This window comes from Papio anubis, chromosome 20 (assembly GCF_008728515.1).
Source record: "Papio anubis isolate 15944 chromosome 20, Panubis1.0, whole genome shotgun sequence".
Taxonomy (NCBI): domain Eukaryota; kingdom Metazoa; phylum Chordata; class Mammalia; order Primates; family Cercopithecidae; genus Papio; species Papio anubis.
Window position 1 is genome coordinate 29957081 of NC_044995.1, and position 21648 is coordinate 29978728.

General features: G+C 41.5%; 1 protein-coding gene across 1 annotated transcript in view; it reads right to left on the reverse strand.

The window, feature by feature from the left end:
- Positions 1-17815, reverse strand: part of LOC108584132 (zinc finger protein 98-like) — a 32757-nt gene extending 14942 nt beyond the window's left edge. The window contains 1 exon segment of the mRNA XM_031660344.1: positions 17491-17815. Within this exon segment, the coding sequence (XP_031516204.1) occupies positions 17491-17493 (3 nt within the window). The 5' untranslated portion in view covers positions 17494-17815.
- Positions 17816-21648: the final 3833 nt, after the last annotated feature.

Consider the following 21648-nt stretch of genomic DNA (forward strand, 5'->3'; position numbering starts at 1 on the left):
TGCCACTGCACTCCAGCCTGGACCACAGAGCAATCAACTCTGTCTCAAAAAAAAAAAAAAAAAAAAATTAACAAAATAGACTGCTGGCTAGACTAGTATACTATAAACACTTCTATGGAAATAAGCTACAAAACCTAGGTGAAATGGATAAATTTCTAGACACGTACACCCTCCCAAGACTAAACCAAGAAGAAGCCACCCTGAATAGACTATCAACAAGTTCTTGAACGGAGGTGCAGCAATGAATAACCTACCAACCAAAAATAGCCCAGGACCAGACAGATTCACAACCAAATTCTACCAGAGGTACAAAGAGCAGCTGGTACCATTCCTTCTGAAACTATTTCAAGCTACTGAAAAAGAGGGATTCCTTCCTAACTCATTTTATGACATCAACATCATCCTAATACTAAAACCTGGAAGAGACACAACAACAACAACAAAACTTCAGGCCAATATTCCTGATGAACATCGATGCGAAGATCCTCAATAAAATACTAAAAACTAACGCTGGCATGTGAAGTCACACTGTAATCAGAGCACTTGAGTGCCAGGGCAGATTACCTGAGTTCAGGAGCTCGAGACCAGCCTGGCCAACGTGGTGAAACCCTGCCTCTAATTAAAAAAAAAAGAAAAGAAAAAATTGTGGCAGTGGCGGGCACCTAATCTAGGCTGGGAGGCTTGGGGCAGGAGAACTACTTGAACCCGAGCAGTTGCAGGAGCTGGGACTGCACCACAGCACCGCCCAGCAACAAGAATGAAACTGTCAAAAAAAAAAAAAAACTGGCAAACGGAATCCAGCAGCACTTCAAAAAACATCCACCAGGCCAGGTGCAGTGGCTCACGCCTGAAATCCCACCACTTTGGGCGGCCGAGGCGGGCAGATCACTCTGAGGACAGGTTCAAGACAGCTTCCCACCTAACACAGAGAAACTCCGTCTACTAAAAGTACAAAAAATTAGCCGGGTGGTAAAACCGTAATCCCAGCTACTGGAGAGCCAGAGGCAGGAGAATCACTTGAACCTGGAAGGCGGAGGTTGCGGTGCGCCGAGATCGCACCATTGCACTGGGCAACAAGAGCAAAACTCCGTCTCAAAAAAACAAAACAAAACTTACGCATCATGATCAAGTCGGCTTCATCCCTGTGGAGGTGGGCTGGTTCAAACATATGCAACTTCAATAAATATGTAATCTGGCGACATAAACAGAACTAAAGACAAAACCACATGATTATCTCAATAGATGCAGAAAAGGCCTTTGATAAAATTCAACTTTCTTTCATGTTAAGAACTCTCAATAAACCAGGTGTTGAGGGAACATATCTGTACAGTAAGAGCTGTTTATGACAAACACACGCAAGCAATACACTGTTCGGAAAAGCCGCATCTCGTTCAGCACAAGACAAGGATGTCCTTCTCACCATTCCTGCTGAACAGTATTAAAGTTTGGCCAGGGCAATCAGGTGAGGAAAAGAAACAGGCCCAAATAGAAGCCATGGGAACAAATTCCTCTCTCTTGTTTTCAGATGACACTCTATATTTAGAAAATTCACCATCTCAGCCCAAAACTTTAAGCTGATAAGTCACTCAGCAAAGTCTCAGGATGCACTTCACGTACAAAATCACAGGCATTCCTATGGGCTTAACAATAGACAAAGACAAATCATAAACAAACTTCAATTGGGTTATAAAAAGAATAAAAATATGTAAAAATACAGCCACCATGAATGAATAATCCCTTCAAGGACAAACTACAAACCACTGCCCAAAGGGAAGTATAGCACACAACCAAATGGAAAAACATCCCATCCTTATGGATAGAAGGCGAATCAACATCATGAAATGGCCATACTGCCCAAAGTACCTTATGGACTCAATGTTATTCCCATCCACGCTTGACATTCTCCTTCATACAGAATTAGGAAAAAAATGACTTTAAATTTCATATGGAACCAAAAAAGAGCCCATATAGCCAAGACAACCTCAAGCAAAAAGAACAAAGATGGCAGCATCACACTACTTGACTTCAAGATACACTACAAGACTACGGTAAGCAAAACAACATGGTACTGCTCCAAAAACAGGCATATAGACCAATGGAACAGAAAAGAGCCCTCAGAAGTAATACCACAATCTACAACCATCTGATATTCAACAAACCTGACAAAAACAAGCAATGGGGAAAGGATTTTCTATTCAATAAATGGTCCTGAGAAAACTGGCTAGCCACATGCAGAAAACTGAAACTGGACCTCTTCCTTACACTTTATACAAAAATTTACTCAAGATGGATTAAAGACTTAAATGTAAAACTCAAAACCATAAAAACCCTAGAAGAAAACCTAGGCAATACCATTCAGGACATAGGCATGGGCAAAGACTTCATGACGAAAACGCCAAAAGCAACTGCAACAAAAGCCAAAATTGAAGAATAAGATTTAATTAGACTAAAGAGCTTCTGTACAGAAAAAGAAACTATTAGCAGAGTGAACAGGCAAACTACAGAATGGGAGAAAAATTTTGCAATCTACCCATCTGACAAAGATCTAGTATTCAGAATTTACAAGAAACTTTAAAAAATTTACAAGAAAAAAAACACAATTTCTTTTTTTTTTTTTTTTTAAAAAAACACAATTTCATCAAAAAGTGAGCAAAGGCTGGGCATGGTGGCTCACGCCCATAATCCCAGCACTTTGGGAGGCCGAGGTGGGTGGACTGTTTGAGGTCTGGAGTTCAAGACCAGCCTGGCCAATATGGTGAAACCCTGCCTCTACTAAAAATACAAAAATTAGCTGGGCATCATGGTGGGCGTCTGTAGTCTCAGGTACTCGGGAGGCTGAGGCAGGAGAATCGCTTGAACCCAGGAGGTGGAGGTTGCAGTGAGGAGAGATAGTGCCACTGCACTCCAGCCTGGGAGACAGAGTGAGACTCCATCTTAAAAAAAAAAAAAAAAAAAAGTGGGCAAAAGATGAACAAACGCTTCTCAGAAGGCATTTATGCAGCCAACACACATGAAAAGAAGTTCAACATCACTGATCATTAGAGATATACAAATAAAAACCACAGTGAGAGACCATCTCACACCAGTCAGAATGGTGATTATTGAAAAGTCAGAAACAATAGATGCTGGTGAGGCTGTGAAGAAACAGGAACGCTTTTACGCTGTTGGTGAGAATGTATATTAGTTCAACCATCGTGGAAGACAGTGTGGTGATTCCTCAAGGATCTAGAACCAGAAATACCATTTGACCCAGCAATCCCATTACTGGGTATATACTCAAAGAAATACAAATCATTCTACTATAAAGACACATGCACACGTATTTTTATTGCAGCACTATTCATAACAGCAAAGACATGGAACCAACCCAAATGCCCATCAATGACAGATTGGATAAATAAAATGTGGTACATACACACCATGGAATACTATACAGCCATACAAAGAAATAAGATCATGTCCTTTGTAGGAACATGGATTAAGCTGGAAGTCATCATCCTCAGCAAACTAACACAGGGATAGAAAACCAAAAACTTCATGTTCTCACTCATAAGTGGTAGTTGAACAATGAGAACACATGGATACAGGGAGGGAAATAACACACACCAGGGCCTGTTGTGGAGTGGAGGGCACGTAGAAGATGGGTCAATACGTGCAGCAAACCACCGTGGCACACATATACCTATATAATAAACCTGCACATTCCGCACATGTATCCTGGAACTTAAAGTAAAATAAAAATAAAATAAGTATTCAATATTTCATCATTTAGAATGCCATTTTTTCCTTTTTCTCCTTCTTTTCTAGAATTCTTTCTCAGATAAGATTCTCTGGACAAACTACACCGCATCTTGAGACTATGCCTTAAAAGGTGTCAGCACCACCTGTTTACCTGCTACCACCACACTCACAGGCAGAAGACTCAAAACAGAAAAAACTCCACCCATTTCTGTACTTTATAACAGAAGAGATTCAGCAACAATGAGCTGCTGTACAGATATAAAAATATAAGTTTCTCCTTTCCTGTCTTCAGGTGCCCTCTCCTGCCAGCAATTTCTGCTACAGTAATAAAAATATGAGCCACACTGCCCTGTCCCTATGAAACCCAAACAAAAGAGGCTCTAGGACTACCCTTTAGTGCATAGGTGAAACTTAACTCTTATAAATGTATCTTGAACCCCCTATACTTGATTCTGGCCACAACTTAGAGTTACATGAGGCAGTTAATTAAAATAACAAGAATGCTTCCACCCAGAACATTAAACAGAACCTGTGGGAAGGGCACCAGTAAAAAGAGTTCTGCAAATTGGCCATGTGATTGTAATCAGCAGCCTGGGCTTATAACCACTTAACTAAGCATTGCCTCTCGAGCTTTAATGAGCTTATAAATCACCTGGTAATGTTGGTCTCACTCTATGTAATGTGATTTTGCAGGTATGGAAAGGTCCATGAATGTGTGTTTTAAATAAGTCCCCTGTCAATGCTGAGGATGCTCCCCCTCGGCTCATGATTAGCATTAGTTAGAGAAGCAGGCACAGCACAGAGTCCCTTAAACTTGGCACTCTTGTCACAACACAAATACATCTGGCACAAATGAAGACAACTAATCTCCATCTTAAAGTATTGTAATCTTTGTTGGCTTTTTAAAGTTTTAAAGTTTACAGAGAAAACAGAAAGCAGCAATATCTGACTGAGTCTGCATTTTTATTTTATTTTATTTTATTTTTTGGGTGACGGAGTCTCACTCTGTTGCCCAGGCTGGAGTGCAGTGGCGAGATCCGCACTTACTGTAACCACTGCCTCCCAGGTTCAAGCGATTCTTCTGCCTCAGCCTCCTAAGTAGCTGGAACTACAGGCATGCGCCACCATGCCTGGCGTGTGTGTGTGTGTGTGTGTGTGTGTGTGTGTGTGTGTGTTTTTAGTAGAGACAGGATTTCACTATGTTGGTCAGGCTGGTCTCGAACTCCTGACCCCAAATGATCTGCCCGCTTTGGCTTCCCAAAGCACTGGGATTACAGGCGTGAGCCACCGCGCCCGGACCTTGTTTTTGTATTGTAAGTACTTCAGCCTGCAAATAAGTACCTTGGATAATCAAGTTTCTGTCAAAGGAACTTACTCTGTATCTTTTAGTATTTATCATTCTACAGCTAAATGTAATTCCACCTTTGTGTCCAACTTTCATGTGCTCTTAAAATGAGCTTTACTCTGAACAAATCTGTGTGTACTTTTAATGACAAAAAATTTAAAAAATAAACTTTTGCCACAGCAAAAACAAAGCAATGAATCTCAGGTTACAAATAAAGACAATCCTGAGTCAAAAAGAATGACAAGGCCGGGTGCAGTCGCTCATGCCTGTAATCCCAGCACTTTAGGAGGCCAAGGCAGGCGGATCACGAGGTCAGGAGATCGAGACCATCCTGGCTAACATGGTGAAACCCCGTCTCTACTAAAAGTACAAAAAATTAGCCGGGCGTGGTTGTGGGTGCCTATAGTCCCAGCTACTCAGGAAGCTGAGGCAGGAGAATGGCGTAAACCCGGGAGGCAGAGCTTGCAGTGAGCCAAGATCATGCCACTGCACTCCAACCTGGGCGACAGTGCGAGACTTCATCTCAAAAAAAAAAAAAAAAATGACGAAAGGTTTATTTAGCTGTTAATATAATTTACGTATATTTCAAAAAAGCAGAGAAAAATATCTACATATAATCTAAATGCTTTAATAAAACAGAGATGAATAATATATCCTCCCTTATTTTCATGTATGTGAATAAAGCCTCTTATTACTAATTTACATTTTCTCCTAAAACAACCAGGTCACTGGACATGTTCTTGAACTCTTGGACATCTGAATTGTGAACCTGAAAGAATGTTTACGGTAAAAAAGCAGAAGAGAGAAAGGTGTTATAATAAATTGATGGGTGCACATAAACAAATCAAGTTGTTAGAGACCTATGAAGAGAATGAGATACTGACACAATAATAGTGGGAGACTACAACACCCACGGGCACTAATAGACACATTATTGAGGCAGAAAATTAACAAAGATATTAAGACCTAAACTCAACACGTGACTAAACAGTCCTAATAGACTTCTACAGAACTCTCCATCTAAAAACAACATAGTATAGTCTTCTCATCATTACATGGCACATACTCTAGAACCACACACAGAGGCCACAGCTTGATAAAAATGTAATTCAATGCAAAGAAAATCACTTGAATCATACAATTACAAGGAAATTAAACAACCTGAACTTGAACTACTTTTGGGTAAATAATGAAATTAAGGCAGGAACCAAGAAGTTCTTTGAAAAAAATGAGAACAAATACAACATACCAGAATTTTTGCAACATAGCTAAGGTAGCATTAGGAGAAAAAAATTATAGCATTAAATGCTTACACTGAAAAGTTAGAAAGACTTCAGTTTAACAGCCTGACATCATAAATAAAACACCGAGAGAAGCAAGAGCAAATCAACCTCTAAGCTAGCAGAAAAAATAACCAAAATAATTTCTGAATGGAAGGAGATTTTGACATGAAAAACTATACAAAAGATCAACAATTACAGGAGTAAAATCTTTAAAAAAAATAAAATAAAATAACCAGTAAGATTAATGAAGAAAAAGGAAAAGATCCAAATAAACACAATTAAAAATGACAAAAGGGACATTACCACTGACCCCACAAAAATATATTGAAGTCTACTATGAATACCTCTATGCACACAAACTTGAAAATCTAGAAGAAATGGAAAATTTGTTATTATTATTCTTTGAGATGGAGTCGTGCTCTGTCACCCAGGCTAGAGTGCACAGGCACGATCTTGGCTCACTGCAAGCTCCGCCTCCCGAGTTTGCGCCGTTCTCCTGCCTCAGCCTCCTGAGTAGTTGGGACTACAGGTGCCCGCCACCACGCCCAGCTAATTTTTGTATTTGAAGTAGAGACGAGGTTTCACCGTGTTGGTCAGGATGGTCTTGATCTCCTGACCTCATGATCCGCCCACCTCGGCCTCCCAAAGTGCTGGGATTACAGGCGTGAGTCACCGCACCCGGCCGGAAAAATTATTGAATAAATATATCCTCTCAAGACTGAACAAAAAAGAAATCAAAGCCCTTAATAGATCAATAACAAGCTTGAGAATTTAATTAGTAATAAATAGCCTACCAACCAAAATAGCCTAGGACCAGATAGATTCACAGCTGCATTCTAGTAGATGTACAAAGGACAGCTGGTACCACTTCTACTAAAACTATTCCAAAAAACTAAAAATGGCACCATTCTGATACCAAAACTTGACAGAGATAAAACAAAAGAAGAAAACTTCAGACCAATATTCTTGATGAACATTGATGCAAAAATTCTCAACAAAATATTGGCAAACCAAATTGAGCAGGACATCAAAAGCCTAACCAACTATGATCAAGTAGGGTTTATTTTGGGGATGCAAGGCTAATTCAACATACATGAGGTGGGGCATGGTGGCTCACGCCTGTAATCCCAGCACTTTGGGAAGCCAAAGCAGGCAGATCACCCAGGGTCAGGAGTTCAAGACCAGCCAGGCCAACATGGCAAAACCCTGTCTCTACTAAAAAGACAAAATTAGCCGGGTATGGTAGCAAGCACCTGTAATTCAGCTGCTTGAGAGGCTAAGGCAGGAGAATCGCTTGAACCCGGGAGGCAGAGGTTGCAGTGAGCTGAGATCGTGCCACTGTACTCCAGCCTGGGCAACAGAGTGAGACTCCATCTCAAAGGAAAAAAAAAAATCACGTGTGAATTAATAAATGTGATTCATCACATAATAAGAACTAAAGACAGGGCCAGGAGTGGTGGCTCACGCCTGTAATCCCAGCACTCTGGGAGGCTGAGGCGGGTGGATCACCTGAGGTCAGGAGTTCAAGAGCAGCCTGGTCAACATGGTGAAATTCCATCTCTACTAAAAATACAAAAATTAGCTGGGCTTATCAGCGGGTGCCTATAACCCCAGTTACTTGGGAGGCTGAGGCAGAAGAAATGCTTAAACTTGGGAGGTAGAGCTTGCAGTGAGTCGAGATGGTGCCACTGCACTCCAGCCTGGGTGACAGAGCAAGACTCCGTCTCAAAAAAAAAAAACAAAAAAAAAACAAAAACTAAAGACAGAAAGCACAAAATTATGTCAATAGATGCAGAAAAGGCTTTCAATAAAACTTAACATTTTTATGTTAAAAAGCCTCAACAAACTAGGGATGGAAGGTGCATACTTCAAAATAATGAGTTATCTATCACAAACCCACAGCCAACATACTGAACACACATAAATTGGAATCATTTTTCTTTGAAAACAGGCACAAGACAAGGATGCCTCCTCTCAACACTCCTATTCAACATAAAATTGGAAGTCCTGGCCAGAGCAATTAGGCAAGATAAAAAAATAAAAGACATATGAACAGGAAGAAAGGAAGTCAAACTTATTTCTGTTTACAGATGACATAATGCTGTATCTGAAAAACCCTGTAATCTCAGCAGAAAAGCTTTTCTTTTCTTTTTTTTTTTTTTTGAGACCGAGTTTCACTCTTGTTGTCCAGGCTGTTGTGCAGTGGCGTGATCTCGGCTCACTGCAACCTCCGCCTCCTGGGTTCAAGCGATTCTCCTGCCTCAGCCTTCCTGAGTAGCTGGGTTTAAAGGTATGCACCACCACACTCGGCTAATTTTGGTTTTTTAGTAGAGACGGGGTTTCTCCATGTTGGTCAGGCTGGTCTCAAACTCCCAACCTCAGATGATCTGCCCACCTAGGCCTCCCAAAGTGCTGGGATTACAGGCATGAGCCACTGCGTCAGGCCTAGAATAGCTTTTCAAACTGACAAAAAACCCTTCAATAAAATTTCAGAATACAAAATAAATGAACAAAAATTAGTGGCATCTCTATAAATCAAAAACATGCATGCCAAAAGTCAAACCAAAAACAGAACCCCTTCACAATCACTACGAAGAGAATAAAATATCTAGGAATACAGCTAACCCGGGAGGTGAAAGATCTTTATGACAACACTGTGAAAATACTGCTTAAAGAAGCCAGAGATGACACAAACAAATGGAAAACCATTTTGTGCTCATGGATAAAAAAGATCAATATTGGCCGGACGCAGTGACTCATGCCTGTAGTCCCAGCACTTTGGGAGGCCGAGGTGGGTGGATCATGAGATCAGGAGTTCAAGACCAGCCCGGCCAACACGGTGAAACCCCATCTCTACTAAAAATACAAAAATTAGCCAGGCGTGGTGACGGGCGTCTGTAATCCCAGCTACTCAGGAGGCTTTAGCAGAGAACTGCTTGAACCTGGGAGGCAGAGGTTGCAGTGAGCCAAAATCGCACCACTGCACTCTAGCCTTGGTGACAGAGCAAGACTCTCTCTCAAAAAAAAAACAAAAAGGAGAAAAGATCAATATTATTTAAATGGTCATACTGCCAAAGAAATTACAGATTTAATGCTATTTTTATCAAACTATCAAAAATATTTCTTAACAGAACTAAAAAACAAAACAAAAAATTTTTTAAATTATGGAACCAAAAAAGGGCCCAAATAGCCAAGGCAATTATAAGCAAAAAGAACAAAGCTGAAGTCATTACATTACCTGAATTCAAACTATACTACAGGGCTACAGTAAACAAAGCAAAATGGTACTGGTACAAAAACAAACTCATAGACCAATACAACAGAATACAGAGCCCATAATAATACCACACACCTACAACCATCTGGTCTTTGGCAAAGCTAACAAGAGGAATCTGGAAATAATTTCCTATTTAATAAATGGTACTGGAATAACTAGCTAATACTATGTAGAAGATTGAAACTGAACCCTTTCATTACACCATATACAAAAATCAACTCAAGATAAATTAAAGATTTAAATGTAAAACTTCAAATTATTAAAAAAAAAAAAAAATCCATGAGACAACTTAGGAACTACCGTTCTAGACATAGAAGCCAGCAAAAATTTTAAAATAAAGATACCAAAAGCAATTGCAACAAAAGCAGTAATTGACAAATGGAAGCTAATTGAGCCAAAAAGCTTCTTCACAGCAAAGGAAACCATCGACACAGTAAACAAAAAACACACAGAATAAAAGAAAATATTTGCAAATCATGCTTTTGACAAAGGTCAATACCCATTATTTATAAGAAACTTAAGTTTATAGGAAAAAAAAAGACCTCACTAAAAAGTAGACAAAAAACATGAAAAGGGTGTTTTTTTAAAGAAGACATACATGTGGCTAACAAGCATATAAAAAATGCTCATCACTAATCATTAGGGAAATTCAAAGAAAAACCACAATGAAATATCATCTCACCCAGTGAGAATGGCTAGTATTAGAAAGTCAAAAGATAACAGATGCTGGCAAGGTTACAGAGAAACGGGAATGCTTATACACTACCCGTGGGAGTATAAATTAGTTCAACCACTATAAAAAGTAGTGTGATGATTTCTCACAGAACTAAAAACAGAATTACCTTTTGACCCAGCAACCTCATAATCAGGCATATACCCAGTAAAATATAAATTATTCTATTACAAAGACATATGCATGTTCATTGCAGTCCATGTCATTCACAACAGCAAAGAAATGGAATCAACCTAAATGTTTATCAATTGTATACTGGATAAAGAAAATATGGTATGGCTGGGCATGGTGGCTCACACCTGTAATCTTAGCATCTGGGGAGGGTGAGTCAGGTAAATTGCCTGAGCTCAAAAGTTTGAGGCCACCTAGGGCAACATGGCAAGACCCTGTCTCTACAAAAAATACCAAAAAAATTAGCCAGGTCTGGTGGTGTGTGCCTGTAGTCCCAGCTACTTGGGGGGCTAAAGTAGAAGAGGATTGCTTGAGCCTGGGAGGTTGAGGGTGCAGTAAGCTGAGATCATGCCACTGCACTCCAGTCTGGACAACAGAGTGAGACTCTTTCTTCAAAAATAAAATAAAATAAAAGGTTTAGGCTGGGTGCAGTGGCTCACACCTGAAATCCCAGAACTTTGGGAGGCCAAGACGGGTAGATCACAAGATCAGGAGTTCGAGACCAGCCTGATCAACATGGTGAAACCCCGTCTCTACTAAAAAAAATTTAAATTAAATTAAAAATTTTAAAAAACACACACAAAAAAATTACTCAGACGTGGTGGCAAGAGCCTGTAATCCCAGCTACTCAGGAGGCTGAGGCAGGAGAATCGCTTGAACCCAGGAGGCAGAGGTTGCAGTGAGCCAATATCGTGCCATTGCACTCCAGCCAGGACGACAAGAGAAAAATTCCATCTCAAATAAATAAATAAATAAATAGGCCAGTCGCAGTGGCTCACACCTGTAATCCCAGCATTTTGGGAGGCCAAGGCGGACAGATCACCTGAGGTCAGGAGTTCAAGACCAGCCTGACTAACATGGAGATACCCTGTCTCTACTAAAAATACAAAATTAGCTGGGTATGGTGGCGCATGCCTGTAATCCCAGCTACTCAGGAGGCTGAGGCAGGAGGATCGCTTGAACCTGGGAGGCACAGGTTGCAGTGAGCCGAGATTGTGCCATTGCACTCCAGCCTGGGCAACAAGAGCAAAACTCCATCTCAAAAAATAATAATAATAAAATAAAAAGTAAATAAATAAATAAAATATGGTAGATAAATATCATGGAATACTGTGTGGCCAACTGTTAAAACACACACATACAGAAGATCATGTCCTTTGAAGCAAGAAGAATGAAGCTGGAGGCCATTATTTTTAGAAAACTAATGCAGCAGCAGAAAACCAAATGCATGTTATTTCTAAGTAATAACTGAGGCCGGGCACAGTGGCTCACGCCTGTAATCCCAACACTTTGGGCTGAGGTGGGCGGATCACCTGAGGTCGGGAGTTCAAGACCAGCCTGACCAACATGAAGAAACCCCATCTCTACTAAAAATACAAAATTAGCCAGAAGTGGTGGTGCATGCCTGTAATCCCAGCTACTTGGGAGGCTGAGGCAGGAGACTCACTTGAACCTGGGAGGAGGAGGTTGCAGTGAGCCGAGATCGCGCCATTGCACTCCAGCCTGGGCAACAAGAGCAAAACTCCATCTCAAAACAAACAAACAAACAAAAATGGTTTGAATAATAACACAAAAACAAGAGGGGAAACAACAGGACACTGAGTACCAAAGCATTGCTTTGGGAGAATGGCGATGAAGATGATCAGAAAAACTACCAGTTTGGTGCTATGCTTAGTACCTCAAAATAATCTTACCGACCAAACCCCATGACAATTCAGCCAGAGCAATGTAAAATCTGCATGGTATCCCTGAACCAAAAAATAAAAAGTTAAAAGAATAAAAATCTATGAGTGGGAAACAGTGCATTGTAGGTGAAGAACTGGTTTGTGCTACAGATAGCGGCTCAAGTAGAAGTATATTCTGATGGATTTTTGTGTTTATGCAGGCAGATGAGATGATGAACAGGAGGTCCAGAACCCTCAGCTGGTAGGGAAAACAGGTTGCTGCTGCAGATTCAGTGTCTGGGGGTTGGGATATGCCAGGAGACTTGTAGACACTTTTGTAGGTTTTTGTCAAGAAACACTAGAATCAAAAATGCTGTTGTAAAATTTCTCAGGGTGGTGCCTACTCCTGGGAGAGGTCTGGACACATTAATATCTAGTGGGTTTGCTTGTGAGTGAGTGGGAATCCTGTGGTGACAGCTGTAGGAAAAGGGGTTTGCTGTCAGAGTTTCTTTCCTCTAAGTTTGATCCTCTTGGGAGACCTTAAAACCAGGACACAAGTAGTGTGACAGTCTGTGTACAGACAAGGAGCCTCATCTCAGACAAACCAGAGTTTTATTCCAGGCCAGGTCTCTGTGATCCATCTTTTCTTGTAACTAAATTCAGAGTTTGTTGAACACTAAGCCATTTCTCCAAATACCCAAACCTCATTGTCTAACATTTCAATTTTAAATACACCACTCAGAGCTTCCACAGACCTTGATTCAGGGTCATTTTCACAACACTGTCTCATTTATAGAGCCCTGCCCAAACCCTACCCATCCATGCCTTCGGCTGAAAACTATAATCTGCTTAACCTCCCTTGAGTTTCATAATTTGATGGAGCTTACCACAGAACTCTATGTTGGTAGCTGCTACCAGTTAGTAAAAACATAATCCCAAAAAGTTAAATGTAAGAAATGTATAGAACAAAGAAAAAAATGGGGAAAGATGAAGTCACTCTCGAGGTCCTGCAAATAGCTGTGGATTAATAAATTTTCTATCCTTTTAGCGCTCTCCAGAAACAGTTTATGGAAAGAAACACGCTTTCTATTATGGCTTAGTTGGTGCTCTTTTTTCTTATCTATCACATAGCCAGACGCAGACTGCACATTTTCTTCTTGTTCTCATTTTTAAAAAAATCAGCTGGCTGGAAGTGGTGGCTCATGCCTGTAATCCCAGCACTTTGGGAGGCTGAGGCGGGTGGATCACCTGAGGTCAAGAGTTCAGGACCAGCCTAGCCACAGAAACTGTCTCTATTAAAATACAAAAAGCGTAGCGGCATGGCAGGCACTGCACCCTAGCTTCCCAGGGAGGCTGGAGGCAGGGAGAATTGCTTGCGTTCCAGGAGGCGGTGAGGCAGGTTGCAGTGAGTGGAGATCGCACCACTGCACCGCAGCCTGGGTGACAGAGCGAGACTCCATCTCAAAAAAAAAAATCAGCTGAAATTTTCTTCAGTGGTCAAAATAATTTTTTAACCAAACTTTTTAATCAAACTTCACTTAAAGTTTATCTTCCTCCCCTGCATTTTAACATTCAGCTGGCACCAATCTGTGTCAAAAATACAGCCCTATTTATGTCCTTTCCAAGGATATGATGACTTCAGAGTAAAACACACCAGGAATCTTAGTTCTTTTCATCTCCATTTGCCATTTCCCTCCTACCTTCATTCTAATCTTGTTTGGTCCTTCCTATAAAAGGAAGCCCTTGTCTGCCTGAACTTGCAATTTTTAAAGATATTATAGTAGGTATTCTGTTACAATACTTCTTGCATGTCTTGATTTTGGTTTATTTTAAATAGTTCAGAAACTGCTTCAAAACAATAACCACTTCATCTTCACAAAATCCCGCCAGTTTCTTTTCCCTTCTGAACCTTAACTGCAATTCTGCCTGTGTCCCTACTTCCAGGCTCCCAGCTTTCCTCACTATGCTAGTTTCTTCCATGGCTGGGGTGAGCAGGCTGGGACATCTGCAAGAGAGGCTCTTCAGAAAAAAACTAATTGGGCCATTAATAACCTTCTTTTGCAGGCTCAGTATTAGCCTTAGCTTGAAGTCACTAGGCTCATGTTTTGATTTCCAATGTCAGTTACCAACTTGGTTTTCGAAACTATATGTGTGAAAAATTCAGCAACATTACTCAAACATCATGTTCATATAAGGGGATGAAATTATAAGGTGCTTACATTTTATACCTCAATGAGAAAAGCAAAAGTATCAATTCCTTTCAGATAATGCATGTCTTACTGTATTTTTTCCATTAAAAATCATGTAGTAAACAATTAGTCATATGGGAACATTTCCAGGAGGTACCAAGTTTTATCTCATAAAATTTAGCATGAAACTCAGAAGTCAAGATAATTGGATACAGAACAGAGATATTCACTGTCACAAATTTACCCTGCAATAAAAGGAAGTGATACTTTATGAATCTACCTAACTCACCAATTATCTACCACATTTTCTTGTGGAAATGCATTTTTTTTTTTTTTTTTGAGACAGAGTTTCACTCTTTCACCCATGCAGGAATGAAGTGGCACAATCTCGGCTCACTGCAACCTCCGCCCCCTGGGTTCAAGTGATTCTCCTGCCACAGCCTCCCCAGTAGCTGGTATTATAGATGCCCACCACCACGCCCGACTAATTTTTGTATTTTTAGTAGAGATGGGGTTTCACCACGTTAGCCAGGCTGGTCTTGAACTCCCGACCTCAGGTGATCCACCAGCCTCAGCCTCCCAAAGTGCTAGGATTATAGGCATGAGCTACCGCGCCTGGCCAGAAATGTATTCATTTTCTACAGCCAAAATGCAGGAGAGATTTTCCCTATTGTTTTTCTTGGTAGCATTTTAAAAGTGAAGTCTTGGAATTCTGCTTGAAATCACTCAGTCATAAAAAATCCATCTGAAAAAATTCCTAAACTCACTTTGGGAAGGAAAAAGGTAAACAATTTTTAACAAGTAGAATACATAATTAATTTTTTTCTGAAATGCACAACTTTTATGCCCTTTGTAAATATTGTAAGTATTTTCTTACCTTTTAAACTCTACTAATAAAATGCAATTTACAGTTAAAAAACTAAAGTCAATAAAAGTGAACAAATCTTTTCCAGGTGACAAATCCAGGGAGTAGCAGCGCTGATTAGAAAACAGATGTGTAGTCTGGACGCAGTGGCTCAGACTGTAATTCCAGCACTTTGGGAGGCCAAGGCGGGTGGATCACAAGGTCAGGAGCTCAAGACCAGCCTGGCCAACATGGTGAAACCCCTTCTCTACTAAAAATACAAAAAAAAAAAAAAAAAAAATAGCTGGGTGTGGTGGTGCACACCTGTAGTCCCAGCTACTCGGGAGGCTGAGGCAGGAGAATCGCTTGAACATGGGAGAGGTTGCAGTGAGCCCAGATTGCACCATTGCACTCCAGCCTGAGTGACAGACTCCATCAAAAAACAAAACAAAACAAAAGAAAAAGGAGATTTGTATGACTCAAGTGTGAATTCAGATCATCCAATCACTTGAGAGATTCTCCCACTCCATCCTGCCCACTTAAGTGCTCAGTGACCACTCTCTGAGGAGATACTGCACTATGCTCAAGTGAGTGCTCCAAGTGTATTTTACTTTGCAAGTTTTTGTACCATCTCACTGAAGTCACGTTTTTTCTTTCTTCTGGGATACTATTTTGTCTTTCACAAATCTTAGAGCATTTAGGAGGCAGAAATTATTTCTGTTTTCCCCTCAATACCAGCATGTGATTGGTGGACCAGCAATCTGTCTCCAAGAAATGGAAGCTGGGTTGGGTGAAGACAATTTTAATGTCTCAGGGGGTTAGCTTGTCAAAGGAAGAGTACGCCAAGAGATTCATCTTTTCCCCAGGGTATTCTCTTGCTCCCTTGAGAGGCTACACTCCCTACCTCAGGATGTCCTATGAAAGAAAATGACATAGGAGCTGATATTTACTAGATACTGTAGCAGACACAGCCATAGAGGTTATCTTGGTTTATTCACAGACAGTACCACCAGGACCAAGAAAAAACGACAGGGTTGCTGAGGACGAATCACCCCATAACGTTTGCAAAATAAAAATATCTTGACACTAAAACATTCTCATAAGATCTTTGTGCCTAGGGAAGACAAAAGCAAAAGAGGCACAGAGATTTTTACAATTTACTATCAGGGGATATTCTTTGCTTTCTTCTCATGGGAAATATTTACAAACAGAAAACATATCTTTTTCAATATGCCATCTAATGCTTTGTCAAAAAATGATTAATTAAAATGCAGTATCAAAAATGTACACTAAAGGACAAATAATAAATAATGTAAATTAGGGAGAGGAAATTGGCATTTGAGATTTTCAGAAGGAACTGAAAATTGAGTATTTTACTGCAAGCCAGAGTTAAGCTGGAGAAATGGGGTGTGAGGGGTTGACTTGAGATCCTGCTTGGGACCCATGTGAAACATGCAAGTGAAAATCAGTCCCATGTGGTGGCAAATAGACTGAGGTGGCTCCAGTCCCTGGATTCCTAATTTTAAAAAATCTAACTCAAATACATTTTTTTTTTTTAAGAAATTACTACATTGGGGGAAACAAAATTCAGGCTTAATCAATGATAAACTGCCAAGTAAGCTCTGATTACACAACCAGGAAATCTGCAGGCTCAAGGCGAAAATTAAGAAACTATGTAAATGTACCTAACCGATTATTGAATTTGGGTATTTTCATCATGCATCTTTCCTTCGAGATCTTTTCATGGACCACAAACTACAACCCATAGCTGGGTGCTCTACAATTTTTCAACCACTCCTTGCTTAAATTTTTAAGTATTTTCGCCATAACTCCCATACATTTTTAATAGGAGAAAAGAGGAACTAGGAACCCCATAAACCAAACCAAAGCTCTTTCCATTCATGAACCCGCACCCCGAGTCAGGATTGTCCCCTGACCACCCTCCCGTGGTCCCTGCACAATCTGGGAGAGACGCGGCACTACGGATGCAGAGCTGCCGAGAAAGGGCTCCAGGCCAGGGCACAGTCACTGCGCAGGGAAGAGACAGGACGCCCGGGCGCCCGGCTGCCAGCGCAGCCAGCAATCTGATGGCTGAAGGGGACTGAGGCCGGGCTGGGCAAGGAGAATTCGGGGCGCAGAGTGTGAAGCCGACTGCGGGGAGGCCTGAGTCCGCCACAGCCTCTCGCCACCGGTTCCAACCAGCCCCCTTCCCTCTCTCGGGATGTCGGACCCGGAACTCTCACCATTTCTAGGCTTCTGGGGGTCCTGGCGTCTTAGCTGTGGTTCTCCAATACCTGCAAGTCACAGGGCCACAGAGGCTGGGTCTCTAGGAGAACAGGGCACAGAACAGCAAAGACTAGACCAGGCACTCGGACTGCAGCCAGAGACAAAGACCCCGCCACATCCCGGACACCGCCATTTCCGCTCCACCTGCGTGCCTGATTGGACGGTTCCCAGGCCAGCGTCGCTGAATGGATAACGTTTAAGACCGCGCCCTCAGGCCCTGAGTGACAGAAGATGTAACCAAACGTTGGGCTGAATGAGGAAAGAGTGACAGCCGAAGGTGCAATGCCTCAGGTAGGGCCTCCCTGAACTGAGCCAAGCCGCCGCCAGAGGGTGTTGCTTTTGAGACGGGTCTTGCTCTGTCGCCGGGCTGGAGTGCGGTGGCCTTGATCTCAGCTCACTGCAAACTCCACCTCCCGGTTCCTGTTCTCCTGCGCACTCCAGCCCTCCCGGTAGCTGCAGGTTGCAGGCATACCACCATGCCCAGCTAATTTTGTATTTTGGTGAGAGCGGGTTTCACCATGTTAGCCAGGATGGTCTGTTCCTGACCTTGTGATCTGCTGCCTCGGCTGAGAATGCGGTTGCAAGCGTGAGCACCGCTGGCCCAGTGTTGAGGTGCACATACACAGTGTATGTCACTTCTATCAGGTGTGACTTCTGAGGCCTGATTTGCAGAAGCATTTTAAGATTTCATCAGTTTTGTCAAGAATTTCTCATCCTTTGACATTCAAAATGTCATTTTAAAAATAATTTTTTTAAAATAAATGTTTGTAATAATCATTCTGAAACAATAATCAACTTGTAGAAAGGTTGCAGGTACAGTACAAAGAACTTTTTTCTTGACCCATTTGAGGGTCAATTGCCAACCTGTTGTCCCGTCACCCCTAAAGCTTTGGTGTACATTTCTTACAAACAGGACATTCTCCTGCATAGCCACAATGCAACCACTAAATCAGGGGATTGATATTTAGTGATTGGTTCTATTACAGGTATAGGTCCCATATATGTTTCACCAGTAGTCTCAATATTGTCCCTTCTAGCAAAAGAACGCAGCTGAGAATCATGCATTGCATTTAGTTGCCTGCGTCTGCTGTCTTCTTCAGTCTGGAAGAGTTCCTTGGTGCTTCTGTGACTTACACCCATGTCATGTTTGGAGGTGACAGGCCAGTTGTTTTGTGGTGTGTGTCTTGATCTGCATTTGTCCGTTTCCTTTCCATTAGATTCAGATATGCATCGGTGGCAGGAATAACAGAAGGGATGCCATTTTCTACTCATTGTATTCTATTACATGGGGCAGATTTTGATTTATTCTATTTCTAATGATATTCACTTTGATCACTTGCTTAAGGTGGCGACTGCCAAGCTTCTTCACTTTTGAGTTAGTCTTTTTCTTTTTTTTGAGATGGAGTCTCACTCTGTCACCCAGGCTGGAGTGCAGTGGTGCAATCTTGGCTCACTGCAACCTCTGCCAATCAGGCTCAAGCAATTCTTGTGTCTCAACCTCCCAAGTAGCTAGGACTACAGGCGTGCACCACCATGCCCAGCTAATTTTCTTGTATTTTTAGTAGAGACGTGATTTTGCTATGTTGGCCAGGCTGGTCTCAAACTTCTGATCTCAAGTGATCTGCCTGCCTCAGCCTCCCAAAGTCCTGGGATTACAGGCATGAGTCACTGTGCCTGGCCTGGACTACAGCTTTTAAAATATAAAATGCATAACATAAATAATGCACAACAAAATAGAATAGAAATGATGTAGTTTGATACAAAGGACAGTCAAACTGTATCACAGCAAAATAAAAAATAAGTATCTATTATTAGAGGCCTATAACTTGAAGTATTTGAGAGACGCTCTCTAAGAATCTAAAATTGTTTTTAGTTTTAGTTTCTATAAGAATGTTTCATAAGTATTTTTAATTTTCAAAAAGTTTTTAAATGTATGCTTTGTCAGATTCGGTTTTCTAAAAAATTTAATAGAATAGAGTAAAATAATAAATGTAAAATATCAACTTTTTTGGTAAGAGATCAGTTAAATTTTCAGACCAAAAAAGTCAAAAAATTGTATGCCTATGAATTTGATCAGAATCATCTTTTTTACAACTGGGAGAGATGACACAGAGATGCAGCTTTCATGTTGGGTGGGAGTGAAAATGATTACCAGGGAATAGATAATTGTCGTTTCACTAATCAATGTTGATTTTCATTACCATTTTGTCTTTAATTATGCTGATGATAAAGTAATGGTTCTCTGATTCCCCTCGCAGGATGTGCGACAGGGGCGTGGCTCGCCTCTTTGGTCACCCCAGAGCTCAAACCCCTGAGAGAAGGGAGAGGATGTCGATGGACAGTTGCTAGGTCCTAAGTGGGTGTGTGTTACTGTGCTTTTTTAGCCTTGCTGCTCAGGAACAGCTGAGTGTTAACCCCACCAGATTCTTGTCCAGCGTCGTGGATAAATCAGGTCACATGAACTGTTTGAAAGGTGATGAATGCAGAGACTTTATTGAGCAGTGGAGGTGGCTTCCAGCAGGATGCGGAGCTGGAGTGGGAAGGTGGAGGTCGGGGAGATAATCTTCCTCTGAAGTTGGGCCATTCTTGGCTGAACTCCTCTGGACGTTCAGACACCCTTTGCCTCCTCTGCTGTGCTGCCCTGCTGTACTCTCCACTCTCCACCACTCTGTTCCTCTGCCCCACTTGACATTCAGTCACTTGTATGTGTGCCCACTAAGGTCTCAGGTTTATACGGGCACGTAATTGGGGGCATGGCAGGCCAGAGTGGTCTTGGAAAATGCAACATTCGGGTGCCAAAACAAGAGGGCCTGTTCTCACTTAGATCTGTGAGCACAGGCCTAAAGATGGAGCCCTCACAAGGGACCCTATTATTCTCTACCCAGCCTTTCCTGTCCCCTCCCGTATCATTTTCCCCTCTGAAGAGGCACATCTAACTGCCATTAGAATATACATGGCCACTGGTATTAGCTACTTCCTGCCGATAGGGGGCATTGTTTCGAGAAAAACAGCAGTCAGATTCGTCCCAGATGTCTACTTAAGAGTTCTTGACAAAGGGGAGTCATTGTCCAGGGCCTCAATTGCCTACCTTTTTGGAGTTTGATGTCCTCTAGGTGTGAGAAAGAAAAAAACTTCCATAAGGTTAGATACGCAGGGGTAAAACGTGTATTATACTAGTAAAGAATTTAGTGCCAAAGGTGTCAGAAATAAAAAGTGAAATATACTAATTATTCTAAAAACACTATTGTGCCCTGTGGTTATAGAACAGAACAAAGGTAAGAACAGCAGCATAGACAAGACTATAAAGAGAATATTCATGGAAGGTTAATTATTAACACTTACCTTTTGTGATTTTTAGCTTGAGGTCTCTGATCTCTTCACACTGGTACTTTGGGTACTTTTCTGGGTTGACAGAGGTGGCTCCATCAGATTCCTAGGTCTTTACTTGGGTATGATGAATTCAAGAATCTATTCCAGTGACTTATTGTAAAAGGCCGAGGTGGCCACTTTCAAGAGGTTCTCTAAAATACTGTCTGGTCCCAGGGCCTGTTCCTCAAGCTTCCTCCTGATATCAGGGGCTGCCTGAGTAATAAATTTATCCTTTAGGATTAGTTGTCCCTTGGCTGAATCAGGAGAGAGAGAGGTGTGTTTACCAAGGCCTCTCTTAGCCTTTCTAAGAAGGCAGTGAGATTTCATCAAATCCCTGGTTGATCATGGATACCCTAGTATAATTGAGATGTCTGGTCCTGGTCCTATGTAAGCGTTCCTTATGCACACCTGAAACTGTCTCCTTATCCAGTCTGCCATCTCATCATTGGACTCCCATCCAGGGTCATTCACTGGTACTGCTTCTCTTCCAGTTGAATAACATTTGCCCCCTTTCCTCATGCTATAGGTAACACAAAGCTCATTTCCAAATCTCTCTACTGACTGCAAAGGGGCTTGCTGCTCAGTGTCCATCAGGGTCTAATTCAAAAGTAACTTAACGTCCCTCCAGGAAAGTTCAAATATTTGGATGAAATTCTGGAAAGCCTTTATATGTCTTTCAGGGTCATCCGAAAAGTTTCAAAGATCCCACTTAATATGTTTTAAGCCCTGTAGGAGAAGGAGATCTG